General features: G+C 38.3%; 1 protein-coding gene across 11 annotated transcripts in view; it reads left to right on the top strand.

Annotated features, from left to right (window-relative positions):
- The window catches only part of suco (SUN domain containing ossification factor), a 51,473-nt gene that overhangs the window by 25,832 nt on the left and 13,361 nt on the right, over positions 1-12,280 (top strand). For 2 of the 11 annotated variants that reach the window (XM_077220527.1, XM_077220519.1), the window contains exons 4-15: positions 718-1,103; positions 1,686-1,796; positions 2,119-2,272; positions 3,951-4,056; positions 5,703-5,830; positions 5,995-6,062; positions 7,560-7,667; positions 7,986-8,091; positions 9,435-9,455; positions 9,738-9,793; positions 11,149-11,240; positions 11,624-11,689. In XM_077220527.1, coding sequence (XP_077076642.1) covers positions 718-1,103; positions 1,686-1,796; positions 2,119-2,272; positions 3,951-4,056; positions 5,703-5,830; positions 5,995-6,062; positions 7,560-7,667; positions 7,986-8,091; positions 9,435-9,455; positions 9,738-9,793; positions 11,149-11,240; positions 11,624-11,689 — 1,402 coding nt within the window. Of the gene's footprint in view, positions 1-717; positions 1,104-1,685; positions 1,797-2,118; positions 2,273-3,950; positions 4,057-5,702; positions 5,831-5,994; positions 6,063-7,559; positions 7,668-7,985; positions 8,092-9,434; positions 9,456-9,737; positions 9,794-11,148; positions 11,241-11,608; positions 11,690-12,280 lie in introns of all 11 variants that reach the window. The other 9 variants (XM_077220526.1, XM_077220518.1, XM_077220528.1 and 6 more) reach the window with 7 other exon arrangements.

Below are 12,280 nucleotides of genomic sequence, written 5' to 3'. Positions count from 1 at the left end.
TTATTAATAGTTAGTAAGGTAGTTCTTAAGTTTAGGTATTGAGGAATGAGGGATGTAGAATATGGTCATGCAGAATAAGGCATTAATATGTGATTTATAAGTACTAATAAACAGCCAATATTCTGTTAATATGCATGGTAATAAGCAACTAGTTAATAGTGAGAATTGGACCCTAAACTAAAGTGTTACCTTTTTTTCTTTGACTTTAAAGTTTTATGGCTTTTATGCAAAAATATTTGAGTTATGAGTTATCATGAAATACAGTGCTTGTCCACTTTTGGTTTCCATTAATTTTTCCCATAGGGATTTATTAAAGTGTTATAAGCCATGAACCAAACCAACCAGCCACAAGGTAAATCGCAACATTACAAACTTGGATTTGAAAAGATATTCAACAAGAAAACAAAGGTACAAGACTGTGTATTAACAGCTTCAATAAGGGAAATAACTACAATCTCGTGAAGGGTTACAAATGACAATTACACTATGGAGAAATCTAACAGTTAACTAAATGTTACTCTAACTAAAGTTAAAAATCAATTCCCTCATGGGAGAAATAAATGGGATTTTTACTTCCAGTCAGAACTGTTGCACTCTGTTGCTGTGATCCTCCAGCTCATGTCTGCAACCAAATCATAGTCGTGATGTTTTTCACTAAGACAGACTTTTTCTGTTGCTTAATTGTTAATCTGTTTATCTGTGATTCTGTCCTTGTAGACTGTGAATTTAGAAGAAGTGTTGGAGGAGCAGCAGATTCAGCTTGATTCTGCTCTCCCTGAGCTAGAACAACAACAACAACAACAGCAGCAGCAGCAGCAGCAACCAGAACCCCAGAACACCCAACAACAAGACCAACAACAGTCAGCTCAACCACCAACACTTACCCAGCCCCAAACAGCACCGCCTCTATCCCCGAACCAGCCAGACCCTGAAACTCTACAGCCCACTGCAACAGAGGACCCGACTGCCCACGCCTCCGCTGCTTTGACCCCTCCACAGACTGACCCCCACAGAGAAGACCCCTCTGCACCTGCTGCTGAAGTCCAGAAGAGCCCAGAGCCAGCCTCACCTACCTCAGTCTCCTCCTCCGAGAGCCCCTCCAGGTGAGTACAGGCAGCAGTTTGGGAGAGGAGAGGGTGGGAATATTTATCTTATCGTTCATTTCACCATTTATTTTCTTTATTCACCTTTCTTTTAATTTTGTTTTCTTATTGTTTCATTGTGACACCATTTCTGCATCCAGACTTTTAAATTGAATCAGTCGAGTTGATCATGACTGAATCAGTCATCACTTTATGGACTTCATGTCACACCTTCTTTGGAATTGCACCGGTTTTTTAAAAATTGCATCGTAGTGTATCTCTCCTTCTTTACTAGACCTCTATGGCTTGTTTTTTTTTCTGGACTTGGAGCATTTATGTCCTTCCATTTCAACAAGGATCCAAAAAAGATAATATCAGTGTGCACTTAGCTGGATGGGCCTTTTAAAATGTAATAAACCAGTAAGACAGAAACCGTCCACAGAACAAAATGAACCATGCCTCAATCCGTACCTGGATCCAGCCAGATTTCTTTCTCTCTCTTATTCTTTCTAGCCCCTCTCTCTCTCTCCATTAGTTTCCCTCTCCTATTCCTCCCTATCTTTCCCTTCTTTTGGTAAACGGCATATGATTTCTTTCCTTCAGTGGACTAGATGTTCCGCGTCCTGATGCCCCTGTAGAGAACTCTAGTGCCAGTCAGTGTGAGGTGGGCTCTGTGCCCCCCTTCAGTCAACCCCTTGACACAACACTCACCGGGTGAGTACAGAGCAACAGGTAAACGACAGGTAACAAAGCAGGTTACATGGTGACATTACGGTAACTACAGTACTCGCGTTACACCAGGTGACTTGGTAACTGATGGTTAACCAAGTAACGGAGCTGCTTCAGGCACATCAAGCCTCCTCATCTTGCCTTGCTCCTTTTTTTTTCACTTCTCATTTAATTCCCCCCCCCCCAATGCCATGATACACCGTTTGAATTCCTGTTTATCTTGTCATTTTGTTTGTTTTTTTATATACCAACCTATTAATGTATCTTCATATCCATACCCTTTCCTCTGTTTACTTGCTCTCAATAGTTTTGTGGAGGAACATGCAGAGAACCAGTCCACCACTTTGGGACAGAGTACAGAGACCAGTGCTGACCCGACTGCCTCTCTGGTCCCGAGTGAGCTGGACCTCACAGAGCTGGGCCAGACAGACAGTATCTTTCCACCTACAGAAAGCCAGCAGGTACACACACAAACACACTACAAGCTCATTTGTCAGACTAATCTCACATTGCTAAGTAATTGCAAAAATAGGAGTCAAATATCTAAACTCCTAAACTAAAACTCCCTTACACACGATAAAATCACTTTAACGCATATGACTAATGGCGCAATGCTTTTATAAAGTGGAAGCAATAGAGCTAATAGAATAGACACATGTTCAATAAACAATTACATGTATTATTAATTATAATCATCAATCTTCAATATAGTACTGTTTGCAGTTGCTAATCAGGCATTTTAAAACATAACTTTAATATGCACTACCGCTCAAAAGTTGAGTTGGTATTTTTGCCGAAACTGATACTTTTTTTTACATTTTTTTTAAATTTTTTAAGATTCTCTGAATAGAAAGCTCAAAAGAACAGCTTATTTAAAAGGGAAATCTTGTGTAACCTTATAAATGTCTTTAAATGTATTACCATCTTTCTTAGATATGTATTATAGTCACTTCATAGTGGTTTTGCAGAATATCTCTTCAGAGTTGTTTTTTCTATAATGACGTAGTCAGGTAGATTTCCAGTATGGAGCTAGAAGGTAAAATGTGTTTTTTAAAAGCATTTTAAGCCCTGATACATTTTCCTAGTTTTGTTTTCCTTGAGCTTACGCCACCTAAAAGAGCATGATGACAATACTCGCTACATTTTGCACCCTGCAGTGTTCCTCTTCCTACCTTTTACCCCATTATGTAGATAGTGAATGGGTTTGCATTTGATTACCACTGAGCTGGTCCACACCCTGCTGTTAAAGATCTGTAGAAAACATTCCCTCCTCTCTCGTAAAGGTGCTCTGACACTTACACCCTAAATGGAGAAGATGAAAGGGGAAGAGAAAGGTAGAAGAGAGGGAGTAGGCTGAGAGAGGTGGGACTGGGTACATCAGCATGTTTGTTTTCCACAGGACCGACAACCTTGTAAATGTTTAATCAACCGAACACACACTCAGCGCTGCTGTTTAGGCACTGACAGAGAGACATAGAGTAAGGGGAAATAAGGGGACAAGAAAAAGGGAAAGTGATGGGGAGACAGAAGGAAAGACCACCTTAAAACAGGAAGGATTTTGCAGACGTTTTGAATTTGTCACACAGAACTGTTGTTTCATGCAGCACCTGCATAATATTCACGCCTCAGTGCTCATTGAACTGCAGTGTAATTTCGAAATTGTATGAAAGGGGATATTTTGGTTGAGAGAAGATGATCATGTTTTTGACACCTCACTGTAGTGGGCATTCGTTATGTTTTTTTTTATTGGGGGGGGGGGGGGGACGAGGGGGGTTCAGTGGTGTGTGAAAGAAGTCTGACCAAAGCTGCATTTATTTGATAAAAAATGCATTAAAAGCATTAATATTGTAAAATATTACAATTTAGACCGTTTTCTATTTTATTATATTTTAAAATCAAATGTCTTCCTGTGAAAAGCAGTATTAGAATATATTAGAATATTAGAAATGTTTTATATACAGTTATATGGATTCTGGACCACTACCACATTGGCTGTATCTACCTAGCATAATGCAGCTGAAACACAAAACAAGTAATTAACAAATTGCAAATTAGCATTTCACAGGATTAGACTAAGGAAGGCGGAGTTGTAACTATAATAGAGGTTTGTTGTTTTTTTGTTTTTGTTTTTTTGGGCAGATGGTGGACCATGAGGGAGGTACAGACCCCCCGGTGCCCAGTAAAGAAGACATCCCCACCTTCGATGAGTGGAAGAAGAAAGTGATGGAAGTAGAGGAGAAGAAAAGTAAGAGATGGCATTCAGTCACGTGCGTGCTCACAGAGCTGCATGTTCATCAGAGAATCGTTGCATGCGAGGCTGTCCCCGTGTTTCTTCTGCATCAGTACACACTCACACGCACTTCCATTAGGACCCACTTCTGCTTGGTTTCACAGAGCATTCCCTCTCTTTTCATCATGATTTCATTATTTTTTCCTCTTTTTTTTGTTTTTGCTCCTATAATAATATTTTGAAAATGCTTTATGGTGTTATTTTTTAGTCAAAAGTTATGAGCGTGTAAGACATGCTAACGAACACATTATGATATTTCACACGCGCAAAAATTAACCTTCAGCTGGCAAGATAAAAGTACTCGCGCACAAATTCAACAACCGAGAGGTTTACAGGTAGCTGCTAGCGAGCGCCTGGCATACTCTCATAGGTTAATTCTGCTTGTACAGTGGAATCCTGCTCACGCGCAGCGGGCTTCTGCTCGCGGAGTGCTGTTTTGCTCGCGCAGTGGATTTCTGCTCGCTCAGCTGATTTCTGCTCAGTATCTGAGCTTGCTCATATTTGTCAGTTCAGTGGCGGAAACCGCATGCACAGTGAATGTTTCGTGACGCAGTATGCACATGTATAAGCTGCTGTAACGGGCTGCTTCAGTACACCAAAATACAACAGTAACAAAACTTGATGTTCATACTCACGGCCATCTGAGCAGTTTAACCCCTTGCTTTAGAGAATCTGGGTTTTCCCAGCTGATTAAGAAAGCAAAGCTAACAAATGAACAGCCACTAGCTTAACAGTAATGTAATTGACCTTTATCGTCATTACTTAGCGAATGCAGTGCAGCCAATAAAACTAGAGAGCTCTCAAAGAGAACTCGCTCCAGGTGCATAGAAGTTGAGTTCAAGCGAGGCTTATACGGCCGGCATAAATCACACAACTGAAATTCAATCAGTTTCCTTAATGCTGTGGGTCTGGATTGGAGCTGCTTAACCTACTACACTCTCAAAACAAATTTGTTAAATCATATTTGGAAAACAAAATTATTGTCTCTGCTTTCAGCCAGTGGGGTCCACAGATACAAAGTAGAGATGCGCGGTTGGCGGTTATAGCCGCGGACTCCTCGGATAAACCGCGTATCGGGCGGATGACGTGACGGAAAAAAATATTTTAATTAAATTAGGGCGGGTGGCGGGCGGTTTCTAGTCTCGCGACTGTCATCAGCAGCGCCTTGTATCAGCGAATGGCGGGCGGGAAAATTGGTCAAAAACGTTGGTGCGGATGGATGGCGGGCGGATGAGTTTTGTGATGCGGTTGCAGATGAAATAATAGCCCATCCACGCATCTCTACTACAAAGACCCTTTTTGGTTGCCTTTTCAGGTTGCTTTTATAAGCTGTAATCAGCACAATGTTAATGAATAGCTTCTTTTAGGCTGTGACAGAGGTTATTGGTAGTTAAAATCCAACCATTTTACCGTTCAGATTGGTTATCTGTTAAAGATAGTGAATACGTACATGCATGCTTTGCATACATCAAGATAACCGTAATTGACAGGTAAACATACCCACCTGCACTTTGCATGAAACACTCATACTAAGCCAACCTGATCCATGGGTTAAAGCATTTGACAGATGACTTATATGTAATCTGTTTTGTTGGTTTTAGGTCAGTCTCTGCACACTTCATCAAATGGAAGCCCTCATCCAGTCAAAAAGGTTCAAAAGAATTTCAAGAATAACTACGCTTCTGTCGAATGTGGGGCCAAAATCCTCTCGGCGAACAATGAGGCCAAGGTACAGCACAAGAGACAGCAAAACAGCATATGGGGCAGATAGACAGATGGATGGATTTAAATAGGACAATCATTTAATATCTTGTTGTTGTTGTTCCTGCATCTGGAATTTTATTGATCAGCAATTGTCTTACATATGTGTGTTTTTGTGTATTGGGTTTTCAGAGCACATCTGCTATCCTGATGGAGAATATGGATCTGTACATGCTGAACCCCTGCAGTACCAAGATCTGGTGAGTCACTGCAGATGAAGGGAGAAACGGACTGCAGCAGCTGCTCAGAGGCAACGAAGAAATCTATTTGAAAGTGTCTTTTTTCCTGTTTGTGTAAATGGTAATTGACATAAAATGCTATTAGTATGTTGACATGTCCCGTGGTGAGAGACGCTAATATCCATCTGTTTTAAACAGCATTTTGCTAATGATTCTATTTTTAGGATTACATTAATTGAATTAATTAGATGTGTGCTGTATAATTAATCATATTTAAATTTGCTTATGATTTATATCTCTTGATTAAGCATAATCTATTTGCCCATGATTTTTTTCCCTCCATTTGTCATATTCGTAATCTTTGTAACAAGCCGCAAGGTTTCATGATTGGAGTTGCCAGATGTTAAGAGCTTAAATCCCTCTTTTCTCTTAAATTAATCCATTTTCTGCCAAGTGCTTTACTTAATATTACAAACCTGGCATCTCTCTCTGCACTGCAAATAAATCGCTAATTATCTGAAAATGGCGATTTTGCAGATTTTGAGTTGAGCATCTGTAGTGATCTCCATTTAGATAAACTAATGCAGCTTGTCAGTGCTCCTTCACATGGCCGCTTGTGCTGTTTATTGTGACCAAATCTGCAAGCAAACCTTCTTAGTGGTGAACTTTAAATCAAACATAAAGCTCGACTATATTCTGGCTGTTGTGGTTGCTGAATAAATGCACTTATGCAACATATTTGCTTCAATACAAAGTCTTTTTTTGTTGTTTAAATAGAAAAACATTAAAATAATTTGTAATTAATATTTGGAATTTCACTGATTTAGCTTTTGAGAGCAGCTTCTTGTTTCAGCAGTATTCATAATGTGTAATAAAATAAAACCCTATGTATTTTCTTGATATTTGCTTACATGTAAATGCAAATAAATAAATAAGTTCTGATTAAATGTAAAAAAGAAATATGTGAAATCAGAACAATTGTGATTAATAATTGCGATTTATTATTTGAGTCAAAATAATTGTAAATATCAGTTTAACTATTACCATGCACCCTTGTAAGAACATGCCATGTAAGAACATCTAAAAGGAACTAGTTTCAGCAAAAGGGGTGATTTAAAAAACTTGGAAAAGAAATGATCAGACATGGAACTTAAAATATACATTAAATATAAAATACACATAAAATATATAAATTTACATATATAAAATATATAACAAATGTATATGTTGTTGCTGTCAAACCGATTAATCACGTCTTGTTCTCTTGAACCCAATCTCATCTCCACACACACACACACACACACACACACACACACACACACACACACACACACACACACACACACACACACACACACACACACACACACACACACACACACACATATATTATGTAAACACAAACTTTTATGTTAGATGTGATTAATTGATTTGACAGCACTAATAAATACAAGTTGATATATTTATTTGTGCACTCAGATTTTCCCCTTTGTTTCCTCTTTCAATCTCCCAATGCAGGTTTGTAATTGAGCTCTGTGAGCCAATCCAAGTGAAGCAGCTGGACATAGCAAACTTTGAGCTGTTCTCATCTACGCCGAAAGATTTCCTTGTGTCCATAAGTGACAGGTAACATCACTGACACAGACATGCGTAGTATTCAGATTCCTAACAGGCACAATCTTATGCGTGGACTGATCTCTCCAATGTGGATGTGAGTTTTTATTCTGATAAACTGCATCACATTTCATTAAGTACAGTGATTTGTAATTTGTTTAAAATCCTGCCTCACATTAAACATTGAGTAATTTGTGGTTGGTTGTGATTTTTGTCGCGTCACATTTTCCCATTCAGCGTGGACAGACAAATTGCTTTGTTGCTGAAATCTTATCACAATTTGCCTGGTTGGGAGACTGTTACATAAACACCAACTTTTCTTGACTTCAGGTATCCGACCAATAAGTGGATCAAGCTGGGCACCTTTCACGCCCGTGATGAACGCACAGTACAGAGCTTCCCTCTGGATGAGCAACTCTATGCCAAATATGTCAAGGTAAAAGGATTTGCTCAAATGAATCAATCTTCACAAAACTACTTGATTGTAAAATTTGCTTGAAAGTAGAAATTCTAGGAGGGCGTGTTTCCTTATTCTTCTGCTCATTTTGTTGCAAGGCTCTGCACACAGTACAATGTGAGCGACAGAGTCTGAGGTATCGTCACATTCCTGATAAATTTAGTTAAGTTGGTAGGACAACTGCTTTTAGTTAGTTATGTCTAAACACTTAATGGGAAGGATGAGAAGAGTAAATCCTATTTTTGTTCAATAAAGCATGAAGTCACAGATCTGTGCTCTGATGTGTCTATATACTGTAACATTTGAATCATGAACATCTTTAAAAGGATCACACACATGATTGTTATTTCACCTACGATCTACAATAAAATGGAATTACATGAAAAAAGTGTGTTTTTAAGGTGACTGAATAAAAGGCAGGGCAAGGGGGGGCAGTTTAGTCTTTTGAGAGAAGCCGTGCCCTTCCCTCAGGCCTTGTTACGTTGTTATACGATGCTGAATATACATTCATGACTTGTTGTAGATTTGCATTTAAGGTTGGTGTGTCTATGTCAGTGTATTAATATTTAAGAGCATGCTAAGATTGTCTTTGCTAAAAGGCAAAAGACATGTGCAGATTCAGTTGGGGTAAACAGTCCAGTAGTGTGTGTGTGTGTGTGTGTGTGTGTGTGTGTGTGTGTGTGTGTGTGTGTGTGTGTGTGTGTGTGTGTGTGTGTGTGTGTGTGTGTGTGTGTGTGTGTGTGTGTGTGTGTGTGTGTGGCACATACAAAGTATTTAATGAAATAATGACACAGATTCATCCCCAATTTTTATGCTTTTTTATTTTTTTTAATGAACTCCAGGGTTCCTAACTGTGCCTCTTGCTTAGTGCTGTGTGTGCATTGCTCTTTATTTTTCTTTTCACTCAATCTGATTAATGCGTTTTTGGATGATCAAATAATTATCTGCTGTAACATGTCAAGAAGTACCAGTGATCTAAGAGTGAAATCCCATGATGCTTTGCCATTATTGAGCTGCCCTAAACCTGTTCTGTCATGCTCTGCTTGACTCCTGTGTAGCTTATTATTTGAATGTTTTCCTTTTTGTTTTTGTTTACTTGTTGTCCTCTGTTCTTTTTCCCACTTTGTGGTCCTAATTGCACTCTTTCTCTCAGCCAGCCCTCTCTCCTGCCATTGGTACCACTGCTCAAGTTATGAAAGCAAAACAAACAAGAACAGTTCAAAATGCTCGACTTGCTACAGCATGAATCAGGTCTTTTAAACTGATCTTCCTCTCTGTTTTTCTTTGTTTCCGCTCTCTCCTGTCTTCTCCTCCTGCATCAGATGTTCATCAAATACATAAAGGTTAGCGTTCTTTTCTCTTAGATCCTGTCAGTGTTGCTTTGGGTGGCAGGACTCACGTAGAGTAATGCATGACAGTAACAATTTCTTGAACACAAATACACATCTTTTCTCACACTTACAAGGGAAAAATCATGCTTGCAAATTCTCCAGCACTTCATTTGTACTATATTTTGTTGGATGTTATTGGGACATTGGACAATGTTAGATTCACTAAGTTGGACTGAAGTTTGGTTTTGTTTCATGACCATGTTTGAGCGTCCTTGTCTTCTTATATTTTTGTAGGTTGAGCTGCTGTCCCATTTCGGCTCTGAACACTTCTGTCCACTCAGCCTGATCAGGTCGGTTGATTTAATGTGAATTAATTCCAGTACTGTATATTGTGTATCATCTAATAGAATGTTAGAACCCCTTATAGAAAGTTTAAAGAACAGCATTTAAAGTGGACATCTTTTGTAATATTATAAATGTATTTCAGTGTCACCTTGGATAAATTTAAAAATTGTTTTTGCTGAATAGAAGTATTAATTTAATCCGTACTGCTTTTAAACAGTAGTATATGTACAACAGGCTCACAGCGTTTGCATACTTGCATATGTAAGTTTGTTTCTGATAAATAACAATAAATAAATTGTGTGTGTGGACGTGTTATGATGTGACATTTTATTCTTTGTATTGATAGAAAAATATTAAAATCTGCTCATCAAATAGTTATACAAAAGAGATGTTTTCCTGGAATTTTAAAAAGCAACTTGATAACAGTCAAACCATTTCTTTAACCAAAGGTTAAACGATATTCTGTAATGAGAAACAGGTTGATTCTGATTTTACGAACCTATACTTGCATTGGCCTTTACATTTAATTGACTCTGAGAAAGGACACATGGCTTTATGCGGGTTTTAAAAGGCAAAGTTCTTGAGTTGAGTAGATCTCTGTTTTGCTTCGGGCTCCTCTCAGGTCCGTTTGCATTGGCAGTAGATTTATTCTTGGTTGGAGGCCTATAAAGGGGCTGGTCTGGCTGCACTCTATGAGAGTCATACTCTCCCACTGAAAATGAAAGAAAATGACTGTATATACTGTGAGAGGCGAGCAAAACTCTACGGTCCTTTCTAAATGACCTCGTTCTGTACTTGTATTAAACTTTTTGTTAGAGTTCTGAGCTTAACTGAAGCTACTTTCTGATAATGGTGTTATTTTACAAGCCACATGATACAGATCATCATGTGGCAACCCTTGTGGGTGCGTACAAATCTATGGCATTACTTTTATTCCAAACTCCTACTTCCCTATTGTCTGAGACATTTCATTGAATATCTGTCTTTATTTTTCTTCCACTGCAATTACCTCCTCTGCACGTAGAATAGAACAGGCTATAAAACATGTCTTTAAAGACCCCCACTAACCTGGGCAAAGGGCAAAGTGATTACAGTTGTTTTGTAGAAGGCAGAGATAAGTTGTGCTGATTATCACAGTGGGCTTTACGTTAATATTTCTCAGTTTGAGGCCTGACTTTCTCTTATCTGTACTGAGGCTGTGTTCTTTAAGATAATACAGAATCACTGTCACTGTCATTTTTATAAATCAAGTATTTACAACTCTCCTCATATGCTCCTATGTTTTTTTTTTGTTTTGTTTTTTAAAGACTTCCAAGTATTTAATCTTTGTGTTTCTTGTGTGTATCTTTGTGTATATCAGGGTGTTTGGCACCAGTATGGTGGAAGAGTATGACGAGATAGCCGACTCTCAGTACACCTCAGAGAGAACCGAGTATCTGGATGAAGACTATGGTGAGATCATCTCTCTGAATTCTTGCTCACAGACAACATAAGTGCAAATTTTGATTAATGACATGACAAATGTGTAACAGTACTGAACAAGCAATGCGACATGATGCTTAAACTTCAATGCATTGACATTTATTGAATATGGCATAACGTTTGTCCTGTAATATAATAGTAAATAATACTTTCATTCTGTGAATATGGCATAACGTTTGTCCTGTAATATAATAGAAAATAATTCTTTCATTCTGTAAGATGCACTACTGTACGGCAGAATTGAATTGTTTAAATTGGGCAGAAGACTATATTTGTCTGCTTTCTCTTTCCCAGTTCTTCTCTGTGTCCATTGACTAATGCTGTTGTCTTAATTCCAGACTTCTTTTTTGCAGATTACCCACCCGGCTACATGCCGTCAGAGGACAAGGCATCAAAGAATCTGCTGGGCTCTGCCACAAGTATGTCCTGTTCCTTCCATATTCTTCTAGTGCTTTTGATTTCATAAAAAAAAAAATATATATATATATATATATATATATATATATACTATAGGTGCCCACATATGATTCAGTGAATCAGTGGTCCTCAGCTGATTTGGCCATGGGACCCCATGGTCGTTAAACTAAGCTAATTTATTTCTCAAAAATGGTTGACACACAAATACTGTCCCACTTTACTTAACATACACCCAAATTGTATGACTATAGTGTCACTTTTGTATCATTGTATCACTAACACTGATGAATAATGGTAAGGCTATTAAATAGCAGTCCCAAATTAGTTTTTCGTAATAATATAAAGTTAGTAAGTTGGTATGAGCCACCACAGTCATCAAAAATAGTTAAACAATACTAACATGAACTGTTAATAAAATATGGACACTAATCCTGATGAACAGATTGAATATCATGCCTAACACAACGTACCAGTTGCGTAATTTATTGGTACTTTTTGATAATTTAATGACTTACCAATTGACAATATAACTATGACATTGCATGCTCCTAATTTTATTAGCTCTTTATAGTGATGTACAGCGCGCGCCGCCG

This window comes from Siphateles boraxobius, unplaced genomic scaffold, assembly GCF_051911475.1.
Source record: "Siphateles boraxobius isolate OS27281-9 unplaced genomic scaffold, OSU_SipBor_1 8, whole genome shotgun sequence".
NCBI classification, from domain to species: domain Eukaryota; kingdom Metazoa; phylum Chordata; class Actinopteri; order Cypriniformes; family Leuciscidae; genus Siphateles; species Siphateles boraxobius.
Note: the sequence above shows the minus strand (reverse complement) of the source record. Positions and strands in the feature narration are given on the sequence as shown.